Below are 15,472 nucleotides of genomic sequence, written 5' to 3' on the forward strand. Positions count from 1 at the left end.
CGGCAACCCCGAGGGCGGAATTAGGCGCTAATCAGGATGAGCGGAGCTCAGCGGGAATGTGGCAGGGATCGCTCGCACACTCTCCCAGCAGACGCCGCAAGGATATCGACACAGACGCAACCCCGTCGTGGGTCTCAGGTACGTGACTTAAAAATGTTATTTTCTTCTTTGAAGACAGTCGGTATACAAAACCATAACTTTGAACCCTTCAGTTTTTTTTCTTTGTGTCATTCGGGCTATCCAAATTTAATGAAGGTTGTGCAGTGTTTGTTATCTGGTTACCAGAGTCAAGTTGCATGGACATACACACACAGAAGTGTGTTGAGAAGTTTGTATTAGCCGTTAGCATCATGCAATTCAGTGTGTTTCTGAGTGTGTATAGTGTCATAAGCAGACATAGACTACTCAGCCAGCACGGCATACTATGAGTGCCGAGGGTCTTGAGAGTGGCGTTTTGCTTTCATGCATGGAGGACACATGTGTCCTGCAGCTACACACACACACGCGCGCAGCAAATGAGCGTTGCTTCTGTGTCGTGTTGCAACACATCCGCTTGACGCTTAGTCGAGCTGACGCGTTGTGCTGTAATCCTCTGGGTGTAAAATATGATTTCAGCATATTCTTTGATCATTGTTTTTACTATGCGATTCAAGGGATCTCATTCTCAGACGAGACTGGGAATTAATCATGATTGTGGTTGCACATTAATGTATTTTTCTCAGCTCAAGCGATGGCACGGTGAATTGCCAAAGAAACAAGCCAAGGCACTGAATTATTATTCAAAATATGAATCATTCTCCACAGCTACTGTGTATTATCTCGACTGTTGATGTGCTCTCACTTTTGACATTTTGCTTTATTGCACTTCAACCGGCTTTTATTATGAGATTGGCTCTTTGCACACACACTAGAGACTTTATATTGACTGCGCGTGAAGTATTTTACTGTGCTGTCCAATATGTGACAGCCTTAAACAATTATGGAGCTCATTTTATTGTATTATGTGCGGGTTATTCCCCTTAAACGACATATTTTGCTCCACTGAAGACTCCAATTCACCTGTCAGAGACGGCGCATGCGCAGTGACCGCTGAGCTTGCCAAGTTAACGAGCGTTTGCATGAAGAATGCGGAAGTGGTCGCCATCTACGATCTAAAACGTGATTCTGTCTCCCTAAAATCGATTGTATAATTAATAATCCCTACAAATGATTTATTTGATGTTTATTTAATGTGTAGTCGGTGGACAAGGGTGTAAAATAAACAAGGATGAGCTTTAAAATTGGTTTTATTTTGGAATAACATCCGGATGTCGCGACTGGAGTCTGTGGAGGGAGTGAAACGGAAGACCCCCAGTCACAGAGAACTGGTAACTGGTGTGTAAAGCTGCAGAGATGCGTTACGGAGCAGAACCCAAGCGGCAGCGGAACGGCGGCTCTCGTAGGGAAACTGGCCATTAATAAGGATAAAACCCGTGTGGGATGTACCGAGGCCGTTTCCGCAGCGCATTTCGGAGCTAAAAGCCGCGGCGCCAAGTGGGGGGCTCGGGTCGCGGCGGCGCATCGATCCAGGACGGACTCGGGAGGGGTCGCATCATGGGGAACGAGGCGAGCCTGGAAGGAGGAGGCGAAGGCCCGCTGCAGGGGCTCCCCGAGGGGCTGGCACCCGACGGGGCTGGCGGCTTCGTGCGGGTCCCCGGCGGGGCTCCGGTGGACCTGGCGGAGCTGAGCGAGGAGCAGCGGAAGCAGCTCGCCGCGGTGATGTCAAGGGCGCAGGGCAGGCAGCCCGCGGGTGCCGCGGCCGCGCGAAGGCAGGGCTTAGTATCACTATTTTTCCCCATTATCTTGTTGTTGGATTTTTTTTTTGTACTGCACAAAAATATCCACACTAACCGAGTAGGCGATTGTGTTGTGGCAGAGCAGGAGTCACATCACGCCCATTTTTTTGTAATCCACCCAGACGTGATCTCATTATTGAAGCCAATTTTCATGGCTAATCAACAGCATCCGTGCACACGAATGCGCGAAAACGCCTCTTCATCCTTTTATTTGTGACGAAATGCGTTCAGCGCACCGTGTGTCGCGTGTGCTGTGTGTCGACACTGCATTTTATTTCTACGCGGCTGCACACGCGTAAATACTTGCGCAGGGCCGTTGAACACGATACAATACGGACTGTTTATGTCAGATTAAAGGAGGAGGAGACACACCTCCAGCATTTGTGCCAAATTGTCGAATAGCCTGCTGGGTAAAAAAAAAAAAAAAAAACCAACAACAATGTGTCATTCGTATTTTCTCTCTATTTGAACGACATATTATCACGAATGACAACACAAAATGGTCGCTTGTATCCACGTTAATGTGAGCAATTAGACTCTCATCTGCTAATGAATTAAAAAAAAGAGGTGTGTGGCTAAAGGGTGGGAGGGGCTTGCAGGCTGCAAATGCCAACAAAACGGATCAAAATGCCTCAAGCCACTTGTCTTTTAATTGGCTGTAATCGAGAAATAACTATGTTAAGATCGCAAACGGGGGTGCATCAATATTAATATGACTAAAAATAGAAGCACAGCGTGAACGTCACTTCCGCCTCAGACTTCCCTCCTTTTAATTTTAAGCGTCCGTCTGGTGCTCCCTGTCCATGGTGCTGAAATGAACACAGTGGTGGATCGTGCACTAGTGTGACAGTGCGATGATAGTAAACAGCAATGGTAATGTAGGCCCATATGATGCATAATGAATACCACAAACAATTTGCTCCTCACAGCGCGTGGAAATTGGTTCCCTCTCGCCTCAGAGCTAACAAAGACGCCTCTTCATCTTCGTGATGTACACGCGATGTCATTCAGTCGTGTTCACTTCCCGGTTAGCAATAGCCGGCGGCAGCGACAGACTACACATTCATTTTGAAATGGCCGTTAGGTTAACGTATATTATTATTAGAACGCCATTGCTGCGATAGACCTGGACAATATCGCAGGATTATATATAATTTATGAAAAAAAATTCTTTCTATCTCGCACAGACCGTCAGAATCTGGTGTCCAGCAGCCAGGGGCCGGCAGGGGCCCGGCAGGCCTCAGTAAGAGTCGCACGGTCGACGCCTTCAACCAGAGTACAGCGGGCAGACCCACCACCGGGCGCAGTCCCTCATCCCTCAATCTATTTGAGTCCCGATTCCGGCAGGAGCCCAAAGAATCTGAAAGCAAGTCATCCGGCATGTTTGGCTCCAGCTTCCTCAGTGGTGCCAACCCCCTCAGTGCCATGTCATCCATGACCTCCTCCGTGTCCTCCTCCATATCCTCCATGGGTGACTCCGTCAACATTCCCAAGTTTGGGCTGTTTGGGGAGGAGGATGCGGGAGCTACGCCAGAGTCCAATCAGGGTGGAAAGCCACCTGGCAAGGGGCCTCAACAGGGATCAGGTCCGAGGGCGCCGCAACAAGCGGGGCCTCAAAAACAGGGTCAAGGCCCTTCTGGAGTGGGGCCAAAACCCGGGCAAGGACAAGCAAGCCCAGGACCAAAATCAGCTCAGGGACCTCCTGGACAGGCTCCCAGGCAAGGCCAGGGCCAGGCAGGACAAGGGCCTTCTGGGCCACACGCACTTAGACCAGGTCAAGCACCACCAGGGCAACAAGGACCCAAACAAGGTCAAGGCGCACCGGGTCAGCAGGGACCTAGACAAGGTCAAGGTCCACCTGGACAGCAGGGACAGAGACCAGATCAAGGTCCACCAGGTCAGCAGGGACCTAGACAAGGTCAAGGTCCACCTGGACAACAGGGACCAAGACAAGGACCACCCGGTCAAGGTGCTAAACAGACACAAAGTGGTCCAAAAGAACCTGGCAAGCCTGGATCCAAACAGCCAGGACCACCGGGGCCTGGGGCTCACCCCGGGGATGCCTCCAAGAGTCACCAGGGTGCCGCGAATCCTGCAAGGGGACTCTGTCCACTGTGTAAAACCACTCAGTTAAATACTGGATCTAAGGACCCGCCAAATTACAGTCAGTGCACTGAGTGTAAGAACCAGGTCTGCAGCCTTTGTGGATTCAGCCCTCCGGACTCAGCGGTAAGATTTACGCCCTGTATTTTTATTTTAGTACAGTTGTAGACTTAGGCTATATGTCTTCTAACAAAAGCCTTTCTCTTATGCCACAAAGGGTAAAGAATGGTTGTGTCTGAACTGCCAGATGCAGCGAGCAATGGGGGGGATGGACACCCCAGCTATGAGAAAGCCCAAAGAAGGTTCGGCCCCACCCTCGCCGCAGAGACAGGCTTCAGGAAAGCCCGGCAAGCTGCTCATCAAGCAGCAAAGCACCACAGACCAAGGCTTGACGCCCCCAACCACTCCAAGGCAGAAATCCCCAGGTGCTAGCTCTCCAGGACCGCTTTCTCCAGGCTCCTCATTGGGAGGCTCCCCCAAGATTGATCCCAAGACCGGCCGTCCCATTCAACAGAAAGCCAGCCCCCAGCAGTCACCGGCCAAGACCAAGCAGGAGTCCAGTTTTTTTGGCGGGTTGGGTGGTATCAGTTTTGGAGGATTGACTGATTCAGTCAAACCGGCCGCTGCTTCCTCACAAGCAGCTGAGTCTGTCACCGGAAAACTGTTTAGCGGTTTCGGTGGATTGATGGACTCGTCTAAGCCTCAGGCACAGGTGGCTCCAAAGCAGGAAGAATCCGTCACCGGGAAGCTGTTCGGAGGATTCGGCGGATTATCAGAGTCGGCAAAACCTCCCGCTGCTGCCTCGCAGATGTTCAGCTTCGGCTCGTCCCTCCTGAACTCCGCCACCAGTCTTGTCACCGGTGAGGAAGAAAAACCAGCCGAATCTCCACCGGGATCGCCGCCGGACTCCCCGGCCGACTCCGGACCCGGTTCCGGCCCTGGCTCCCCGCCTGATTCTCCCTTCTCCGGTCCGGGCTCTCCTCCCGATACGGATTCTGCTCCTGACACCCCACCGGCCAAATCCAGAAAACCACCGAGGACCAAGTCTGTCAAACGAGAACCCAGCTTGAACTTAGCATCCAAAACTAAGGAAAGCTGCCCTCTCTGCAAGGCGGAGCTGAACGTCGGGACATCAGAAGCGCCCAACTACAGCCTCTGCACCGAGTGTAAGAAGAGCGTGTGCAATCTGTGTGGATTCAACCCCACTCCCCACTTGGGAGAGGTGAGAAACACTCGCTAACACTAGCTTTTAACACACACACGTAACCACAGAATGAAGAGTGAGGCCATAAGACAAACGCACTTGAAGCGCTTGACACACAACCCTGAGTGAAACCAAACGCCCTCGACCTGCTCCTCTTGTTGTTAGCACTTTGTGTCGCCTCGCTAAGACCAGATGGAACGCGATGGGCGGAGCATCAGTATGTTGAGGGAAAGCGGGCCAAAAATAGTTTTCGCTTGAGCGGTTTTTGCAGCATGCCGCCCAAAAACCTGCTGACATTAGCTGTTTCCCGCATAGCGACCCTTCTCGGTGTCCGTGTCAGTGGGGTGTCCATCAAGGGCTGTGCACTGATCGATGGTTACATGTAGTTCAAGAAACTTATAGCCGACATATCGGTAGAGCTCCAGCTTTTGGATATTTTGGTATTCGGGTATCCGACTGATAATTCGAATTTGTCGGAACGGTGCATGGCAGCAAAGTGTGTTTTATTCTCGAGGGGCTATGAAAGGAAATGACGTCAGAACGATAGTAGCGATTTTGCCTGCTAAAGCAGCACGTTTGAGTGAGCCAGGTTTCTGTTTTAAAAAAAAAAGATCAAATGGGTCTGCGGCTGTTTCAGGTTGTCTGGAAAAGTGTGCAGAGTAATTTTCGCCTCTTAAACTGCCTTTGAAAAGTCGTCGCGGATGCTCTTGCCAGCCACTCGCTTAGCGGCTAGCCGATCGCCGCTAAAGCCGGCAACAGGCACCAGACGTCAATGGCAGCTCATTAATCACAGGGTTTTTAAGTGTACTTAATTAGCCATCGAACATGATTTAATTTCGACGTGTTGATATTGGTGGCAACACTCGTGACGGCGATATAACTCGGAAAGATGAGTCAAGACAGCGGCCGCGCTAATACTGGCTTGAAGGCTAACCCCCTGTGCGAAAAAGCCTAATTAACGGAAACGCTAACCGAAGCTTGAAAGTCTCATTTACATCCCTTTCTTTTCTCTCTAAGCTCCAAAAAAAGGTGACACTTGATCCTCATATGTAAAAAAACCCAAAAACAATCATAAAGGTGTGTGTTTGTCAGCGATCCTGAGGTCATGTGCTTCCATCTTTGTTACCTGCAGGGAGATTGATTCGAGCTGTTAGTTATCTGCCGAGTATTCCTGAGAGCCTTCAGATGGAGCCATCGTAGCTAAACCGGAAACGACCTCCCGCCGCCACCACATTTCTGTCCTCACGGGAAATCAAGCCGCCCGTACTCACTCCTCCCTGAGCTTTATCGGCACACAACGCATCAAGGTGTCCGCGTTTTGATTGAGTCGGCGTTAATTGCCCGAAGAGAGTTGAGTTGCCATTCCGTTCCATTGCCGACACCACGAAGGGGGGGCGAGCGATGCGATCAGTCAACTGTACGCCAGCGCGGCGGAGGAACGGGTGACGCCGCTAACTCCCATCTAGGCCGCCGCGTTCCTGCTCCGGATGAGTCACAAAGAAGCAACGCCGCGCATTCTAATACATCAACTACACACGCGCCGCATACGAATGCACCTGAGCAACGCTCGTGAATAATGAAAAGGTGGGGGGGGGTGTCCGCGTACGAGCCACGTGGGCAGCGATTGGCTTAATCCTAGTGTCCTAAAAGGATTTAAAGGCCAACGGGAATCCTGTTATTTCTATGGAGGCTTGATCCTCCAGTCGGGTATGTGTAATCCGCATCAGTACCTGTTGTGGAAAAAGGGGAAACAAATTGCCCCCTTTTTGTTCTCTGTTGGATTCAAATGTTTTTTTTTCCTCACAGATTCAATCCAGCTGTATGGTTGTCCTGCATCTGCCATCTTCTTCAACACCCCCCCCCCCCCCTTCCCCCGATTTCCTTACACACTGCCTCACAGCGCTCGCCTCACGTGCCCCGGAGGCCCGCGTGTATAAAAATAGTCAGCGGCGGCAAACGAGGCACAAAAGCGCTGCCGGACGAGCGATTGTGGGTCAGCTCGCTTATTCAAAACGCATCCACGTCCTTTTATGCTTGCTCTGCTTTAATAGGTGCAAACGAGATTGGTTATTTTTTGTATTTTATCTCTTCTAAACCACAAATGTGTTTAGCAGTTTGAAGCTTTGGTGGCGGCGAGGCAGAAGGGCTGTGCTTTGTTAAATTCACATTCACACACTTTGGCACTGGCGACGTTTCGTTCGCACAACCTGTTTGCATCCTGACTGATGCCGCTCGCTTGCTCACCCCCCCCCCCCCCCCCCCCTCAATGCACAGAGCCACGGTGGCAGCGCTCCCAGAGTTTGTTGCGTGGACGGACTGTCTGGCACACCATCCGTCACAGGAAAAAAAAACAAAAAAACGGCGCTGTCGCTAACACAGAAATCGGTAGAACTCTTTGCTAATATCCGTTGTGCTTTTCGATTCAAAATTCTCTTCCCTTGGCCAACTCAACAACACGTGCAAAATTGATGATAATTTGTGGTTACGTCAAAATTAATGTTGTTGTTCGTCGTCGTAGAACGGCCCGAGGCTGTCTGCGCAGCCGCCGCCGCTCTGTCGCACGCTGGTACTGCACATTAACTCCAAAGATTTTTTTTTTTTAACTTCAAAAGTACAATTCAGATTCGGAGCTTTAGCCATCCCTCGAGCTGGCCTTGGCACATGAAGCACGGGGCTGAATTTCTGGCGCATCAAAAAAAAATGGTGTACGGTAGCTCATAATTTGCTGAATAGGACACGGACCTCCCTTCCCTTTTTTACGCATTCATTTGGAATATATTTTCAAGTCAGCTGGCGTGCAGGAGCTGCGATCAGTGACGGCAGATAGGATGCTAATGTGGCGTGGAGGAGTCGAAATGACGGAGACGATAAAAGGGGTGTGGGGGGGGCGGGATCGCAGAATGTGGGAACGGGTCTGGATGGCGGCCACGTTTCGTCGTGCACCGCGACCATCTGACTTGTGACTCAAAGAGCCTGTGAGTCACGTCGACCGCACCTTTGGCAGCGCGAGCTGCGGCATCCGCTCAGGCGGAAATGGGAGAAATATTTTCGACGGCCACGTTGCCGCGGAGTCAAAATCCATTCGATCCTCCTGATCAACCTTTCTTAACAAATTATGGAAATAACTTGCCTATCCTCTCTCTCTCTCTCTCTCTCTCTCTCTCTCTCTCTCTCTGTGCCAGCCTCAGTCTAAATTTAAACAGGTAAAACCCCCACCGGATCCATCGTCTTAATCAAAAAGCAGCATCCACCTTCACCCAACCGTGTTTTGTTTCAGATCATGGTGATCCAGGCAAATAGAATGACTTCTTTTCAGAACTCCGCATGTGTCACCGCTGTCGTCACGAGCTCCCCGTGGGTGCCGTGGTCAATAGCCAGGCGCGCGCGACGCTAGGAAATGTCTTTGTAGGTTAAAAGGGAGCGACTTTTCTTTGATTCATCCTCGCCTCGGTGACGGAGGAAGCTGCCGAAAGGTTTTAATCATTTTCTCGCGTGTTGCGTGGAAGCTGGCGTGAGTCACGTGCAGCTTCGAATAAAAATCAGGAAGATGTTCAGTGACTTGGGCCTGGTATGCTTTGAGGCATATCACGACGCTGCTGTAACACAGTTTTTAGGGCGGACGCAATCATTTTCCCAGGTGCCTCTTTGAAGTCCGCCTTTTACGAGATAACGACTTTTCAAACATTTCTGTCACTTTCGTTACAGAGCGAATGGCTTTGCCTCAACTGTCAGACGAAAAGAGCCAGTCAGCTGGACGGCACGGCTTCCCCGAAACAACCAGCACCCGCTCCCGCTCCCTCTTCCATCCCCGCCCCTGCTGCTGTAGATAGCAAACCCGTTGTAGTAGAATCGGCAGCAGCAGCAGAGCAAGCCCCGCCCACCCCCGAGACCAAGGTAGCGGCCACACCTGCACCGCCATTACACGACCGCCATGAACCACATGCCGTTTCCCACCAGTCACTCACAGCCGGGCTCATGCGCGACCCTGTCGCTCATTCGCAAGACATCTCCGAGAGAACAATAGCTGAAATTCAAGAGCGGCAGCAAGAAAGCCCCGGCGAAATAGCACAGGGAATCCCGGCAATTGAGCAGCTGCGGCAGAGTAGCTCAAAAGATACAAACCTGCCGACGGTGCTGCCTAGAGATCTAGAGCATCTAGTTCTGACTGATACTGTCGGTGAAGCAATTCCGGAAAAGCCTTTTGTTGAAGAAGTACTCGAGAACCCTTGCGAGGTTGTGTCGCCTGATACAGGTTTTGATGAGGTGTCCGTTGAGGTAGAACAAAACGAAAATCGCACAGAGAGTATCCCCCCCTTGATAGAGAGCAACAGTAATTTACGACAGTCTGAACCTGCCTCGGTCGCACAGGAAATCACTTCTCACTCTGATTCAGCAGTAGAATCCCTTGCGACAAAAGAAATAGGCGGCGAACTCGCCCATTCAACAGAGGCACCAACACAGACTTTAGCCGCGGACAGCGCTTTGAACACAAATAATGCTCCAAAATCCGAGGCTGGAAGTGCAACGACCGAACCGATAGCAGAGGCGGGTACAAACCAAAAGGACGCTTCTCATCCGTCTGTCGAAGTAAGTGAAAATGTGTTCGCGTTATCTGAAACCGATCGCCCGAAACGTGACAAGATGCAGCATTCGGCAATACAGTCAGATGCATCAAAATGCACAGAACCCATTCTGACGTCGGTTGCTCATCAACCTGACTCGAAAAGTCAGGCTGATGGATTAGAACAGAAACTTGTCGAAAAAGCGCAAGGAACGAACTCGCTTCCTTTTTCTTCGAATGACTCGACTGTTGAAAAGACATTGAATAGCTCCTTTGATCGGGAAGCATCCGCGAAAGGTAGCGAGGAACATTCCGCTGAGTTCGGAAAACCAAAACAGGCTCCCGAGGTGACGCGGGTCAAAGAGCGAGCGATTGAAAACAAGGAGACGGATGTCGAGATCAAGTGTGACGGTGCGGCCTTTGAAGAGGGAGCTCCTCATGAAAAGAAAGTTTTGGAGGCGGAAACCGAGACGGTAAATCTCATTAAAGAACAACAAAATCGGGAAGCAAAAGAGCAAAAACTTCCTAGTGAGGCACAGCCAGCTGCAGAATCTTGCAGTATTGAGACAGAAAACATTTGTGCGGTAGATAAAAAAGAATCGGAAAATGCCGAAAAGACTCTCGGCGACGGCCATAGTGTCGTCATGCCTGAACAGACAGACCCGAGAACAAACGATAAGCCCCCTCCTGTTCACGAGAGCCGCGTTCAAACAGCCTCGTCCCCCGAGGATTTAACAGCGACGGAACTGGCGCTCGTTGAATCTGCAAGTGTGATCCCGAAAGGGGAGCTGCAGCCACCTACAGAGATTTTGTCTCAAGAACATGCTTCTGACAAAACGGCCGTTCCGGATTCTAATGAGCAAGAAAAGGTCAAAACCAAAGAGCCCACTCAGAATCAGACGCAAGTCAGCGATAAAACCTCCTCTGAGCCCACCGAATCTGATTCGCATTTAACGGGCAGTCAGGCACAGCCACTCGACAGATTCAATCCGGAAAAAGTCACCAACAGTGAAACCGAGGCAAACAAAAATGGCTCTAGCTCATTACCTGACACAGGCAACATCCAGGAATCTATTTTCATATCAGAAGTGAGCGTAATTGGTGCGCATGATGCCGCTGCAGAGTTTGACGCAGGCACGAAAAGCACGTCACCGAACGACAACACCCAATCGAAGGGTGAAAATGCCAACCTGTCTCGATTAGCAGCTTCAGCCCCCGTAGCGGAGCCCCAAATCCCACGCGCTGTAGTTTGTGAGCAGACCGCAGATATGAATAAAGATGCTAGTCGGATGGAGGAAATCGAGGCTCCACCCGAGCCCCCGGTCAAGCCGTGGGATGAAGATCCAAGACCTGAGGTGACCGTAGCGTAGCGGTTAATTTATGAAGACACTAGCTGTTCTCCGTGGTATTGTTTTATTGTGCAAAACATTAGATACAAGATCCACGTTGAATCTTTCATCACCCCGTTGATGTCTTCATTCAATCCATCAGGTGGAACAGTCGGAGACCCCGACAAAGCCTGGCGGCAGAGAAAGTGACACCAAGGAGGACAGTCCTACCAGCCCCTCCGACCTGGCCAAGCTGGAAAGCACAGTCCTGCCCATTCTCGAGGCGCAAGTGAAGGATGACGAAGAGAAACAAACGGACATGCCGAAGACCAGACGTAAACTCGAGGTGCTACCGATTTCTCCCGACTCGCCCTGCTCGGACGAGGACGTGGATCTGAACAAAAGTCACGCAAAGAAAAAGCTGCTGGTGCCTCTGGACGTCAGGGTGGATTCACTGGATGATAGTAGCGAAAGCTTTGGGAAAGAGAGCCCCTTATCAGGGGACGACGAGGAGTTTATCCGCAAACAGATCATAGAAATGAGCGAAAACGAGGACGCCTCGCCATCCGATGAGGAAAACCACATTCGGCGCGAGATCAGACGAGATGAAAGGCGACGAGTGGAAGAGAAGAAGACCGAGCCCGCGGCTTCAGGAAAGTCCAAGCGGTTATCCAAGAAAAACTCTCTAAGTCTCAATGATGATGAAGAAGATAACGCTCCACTCATCAAAGTTGATTTACCGGAGCTCAAAGAAGAGGATCCTCAAACCGGTGCCGCAGTTCGGAAATTTCAAACGATAGAGCTGAATACAACCAGCAGCCCCGTGGTTGTAACACAAGTTAACATAGAGCCCGAGATGGAATGTTTGACCGATTCACCGGACGATCGTTCGAAAGGGGAGGGGTCATCCAGTCTACACGCGTCCAGCTTTACACCCGGCACCTCGCCGACGTCGCTGTCCTCGCTGGATGAGGACAGCGACAGCAGCAGTCCCGGCCACGTTCGCTCCAGTGAGAGCAAGCAGCACAGGAAAGCCAAACACCGACAAGCTGGGCAAATGCTGCCGACGATCGAAGACTCTTCCGAGGAGGACGAATTGCGGGAAGAAGAGGAGCTGCTCAAGGAGCAGGACAAACAGCGGGGAGCCGGTAAGAAATCGAAGCGAGACAAGGAAGAGGTTCGAGGCCAGCGAAGGCGTGACCGTTCAATGACGCCCCCGAGCAACCTCTCACCTATCGAAGACGCCTCGCCGACGGAAGAACTGAGGCAGGAGGCGGAAATGGAAGAGATCAGACGATCGTCCTGCTCCGATTTCTCCCCGAGCATCGATTCAGACCCCGAGGGTTTTGAAATCCATGCCGCGAAGATCGCGGCCGTGCAGAAAACGTATCAATTGCCCGTTTCCGTGTCCCTCCGTTCTCCGACGGAAAGTAAAAACGTGGACAAATCACAGAGGAAAGCTCTCAGATCTGCCGAAGAAGCTTATGAGGAGATCATACTGAGGGCCAAGTCTCCGACAGTTGAAAATGTTGACTTTCATCCAGAAAAGGAGGCGCTTTACGGAGGTATGCTCATTGAAGATTATGCTTACGCCTCGGTCACGGATAATTCAACAGATGATCTGGGGGCAACGGAAAAGATCAGCGTTCCTGCCCAGCCCAAGAAGCTCAGATCACCGGATGAAGTTTATGAGGACATGATCAAGAAAAGAAAGGAATTCATGAAACTCGAACAGGAATACCAAAACATGAAACAACCCAAAAATGAAAGTACAAACCCCGAAATCGTCTTGCAGCCCGCCGAGACTACCCTTTCCAAAGTCACGACGGTCACTCCGGGAAAAGATGGAAAACCATTGTTGGATGCTGAAAGTGCTTACGAAGAGCTCATGAAAAAGGTATTGACTCCTGGAGAAAGTCCCACTCTGCAAGACCCCGAAGTGGAAACCACCTCATCCAGAAGGGCTCTCTACCCAATCCCAGACCTAAAAGTCACGCAGTGTTCCTCAGGAGAGTTGTCCTCTGACGAAGAAAGTATCATTAAAAAGGAGGAGGAAGCTGCGAAATCAACTTCAGCTGTCGAAACCCCATCATCCGCATCAGACCAGCAACCGCACACCCCCGTCACGGCATCCCGGACCGACACTTCGGACCTATCAAGTGCAATTGCAATAACCTCTGCTCCTGTAACGGCAAACTTTACCGCCTTGCCTACTGTCCCGCAGTATGCACAAGGCACCCCGAGCATCGTTTCAACTGCCCCACCAATCCCCCCGAAGCCAAATGTCTTGCGCAGGGCAAATTCTCAGGAAAAAGCCGATGCACCCGTCGAGCCACCGTTGCCTCCCCCTATCGCACAAAAACCCACGGTCTTTCCCAGGAAACCTCCAGTTCCACTCCCACCTCAGGCTTCAACCGCGCCGGTCAGGCCAGAGACACTGCCCGCCACTTCGCTTTCTAAACAATCGGTCACGCCAACATACAAACCTCACGTTCCGCCCCCTGTGCCCCCAAAGCCCTGCATTCCTGCCGGCGTCGGCGAAAGCCATAGACAAGGGCACGGCGTCAAACCACCTATTGCACCAAAACCCTGCTCACAGCCATCCTCCCCTGCTCATGTCGCGCATCCACCAAGACCCACCGTACTTCCCACGGGGTCCACCGACATAGCTTTGAACCTCAGCCCTTCATCTGAGAGCAAGCCCTTTCAACCCTCGCCAAAGTCTCCTTCCTCTCCTAGATATGCAAGAAACCTCCGCGATACGTACGTGGTTATCACACTCCCTTCTCAGCCAAGCTCTCCGGTCGACAGTCTCTCAACTCAAGCCCCCTCCGAGACTGGCCCAGCATCGACGGCCCACCAAGCTCAGACCCCAAGTTATCACCAAACACAGGCTCAGTCAACACCACCTCATCCCACGAGGGTGCCTCTGGCTTACACCCGAGTGACAGAATCCATTGAGAATCAAGAGATATGCGGCCCAGAAAAACACGTTACAAGCTCTTGTCACATCATCGAAGCCGTTTCGGCCTCCGCGCAGCCTCCCGTGGTTATGCCAAACCTAATTTCCCAAGTGGTTACCACGGAGGTCCAAAGAACCACCGTCTCTGTTGTTCACGAACGGCCGCCGCCGCCTGGGCCAACTCCGAGGGCGACCGGACTCCCGATCTCATTGGAGAAACCAAAGACTCAATTGCCCGTACAGAATGGACAGGCGGTCCTGCCTTGTGAGGTGGTGGATCTGAGGACTGCGAAGGCCGACGCAGCGTCGCACATGAATGGAGTGGATCTGTCTGCCGGGCCGGACTCCGGTCGGCAGTCGTTAGCAACTGATGTCAGTCGCCAGAACAGTGCAGTACAGTCATCTGTCGTGAACCTCAGTTCCGAATCCTCCACCTTCTCCATTGTGACGGACAGCATCACCATTGTGACATGTTCTGCCACAGTCCAGAGGGGTGATAGTTTAGAAACCTCTCAAGCATCTTCAATCCCCCTCCAGCTCACGAAGAATAAAGCATTTGAACCCGTCTCTCAAATTGTGTACCGCTCCGTGGATTCTCAGCCTCCCGCTCACTCTGGTGAGATCCCCATGAATCTCTCAGTTGGGGCGAGCGCAGGTATTGGGACGTTCCAAACCCCACCTGTAACCATGGCACCCGGTACCGTCCCTGCTTGTGTCGCTAACGGATTAACGACAAGCACTTCGTCTGTGGCGGGAGCTGTTGACCTGAGCACGACAAAACCATTCAATACTCTGGTGTCCATGGACGCCATTTCGACAGAAGTTGTCACAGCCGTCATCGCAGAGGACGATAGCAAGCCAGTAGATCTGACGGCTGGGAAAAGAGCCGTGTGCTGCGATGTTGTTTACAATCTCCCGTTTGCTGGAAGCTGCGCTACGCAGCAGCCCACCACCCCTCTGCCCGAAGACCGTTTTGGATATCGCGATGACCATTACCAGTACGATCGCTCGTCCTATGGCGTGAGGGGGTTTGGCGGTATCAAACCCTCAATGTCGGACACCAACCTGGCAGAAGCCGGCCTGTTTTTTTACAAGAGTAAGAACAGCTATAATTTCAGTGGCACCACAGACGGTGCCGTAGATCTTTCCTCGACAAAGATTTCCGATGCAGGTCAGTGCTGTGACATTGCCGACCTGTCACTTAAATGTCATTTTGAATTGCTACCCCTCATCCATGGCTAGCATTTTTTTTTCTGGATTTTTGCTTGCTTTTTTTTTTTTTTTTTGCATGGAGGTAATTTTTTTTTTCTTTTTTCCTTCTGTTGTGATTTTTGTGCCTGCATGCTGTATGTCTTATTTATACTTTGGATTTTTTCCCCCCCCTCTTTTTCCATCACTTTATAATTTGGGTAAGGAATGGCACACCGCATTTACCTTGCCCATATCATATGAGCTCAACTGATATTATTTTTATTTTTA

The 15,472-nt window shown here is 51.2% G+C and overlaps 1 protein-coding gene across 8 annotated transcripts in view; it reads left to right on the forward strand.

Moving 5' to 3' along the window:
- Positions 1-15,472, forward strand: part of pcloa (piccolo presynaptic cytomatrix protein a) — a 30,832-nt gene continuing 15,360 nt past the window's right edge. For 5 of the 8 annotated variants that reach the window (XM_086103001.1, XM_086102995.1, XM_086102996.1 and 2 more), the window contains exons 1-5: positions 1,342-1,808; positions 3,023-4,064; positions 4,156-5,160; positions 8,848-11,058; positions 11,195-15,164. In XM_086103001.1, coding sequence (XP_085959127.1) covers positions 1,594-1,808; positions 3,023-4,064; positions 4,156-5,160; positions 8,848-11,058; positions 11,195-15,164 — 8,443 coding nt within the window. In that variant the 5' untranslated portion in view covers positions 1,342-1,593. Of the gene's footprint in view, positions 139-1,341; positions 1,809-3,022; positions 4,065-4,155; positions 5,161-8,847; positions 11,059-11,194; positions 15,165-15,472 lie in introns of those variants that run through there. The other 3 variants (XM_086103002.1, XM_086103000.1, XM_086102999.1) reach the window with 2 other exon arrangements.

Source organism: Hippocampus guttulatus, chromosome 22 (genome assembly GCF_054856545.1).
Source record: "Hippocampus guttulatus isolate MCC_2025c chromosome 22, RoL_Hgut_1.0, whole genome shotgun sequence".
NCBI classification, from domain to species: Eukaryota; Metazoa; Chordata; class Actinopteri; order Syngnathiformes; family Syngnathidae; genus Hippocampus; species Hippocampus guttulatus.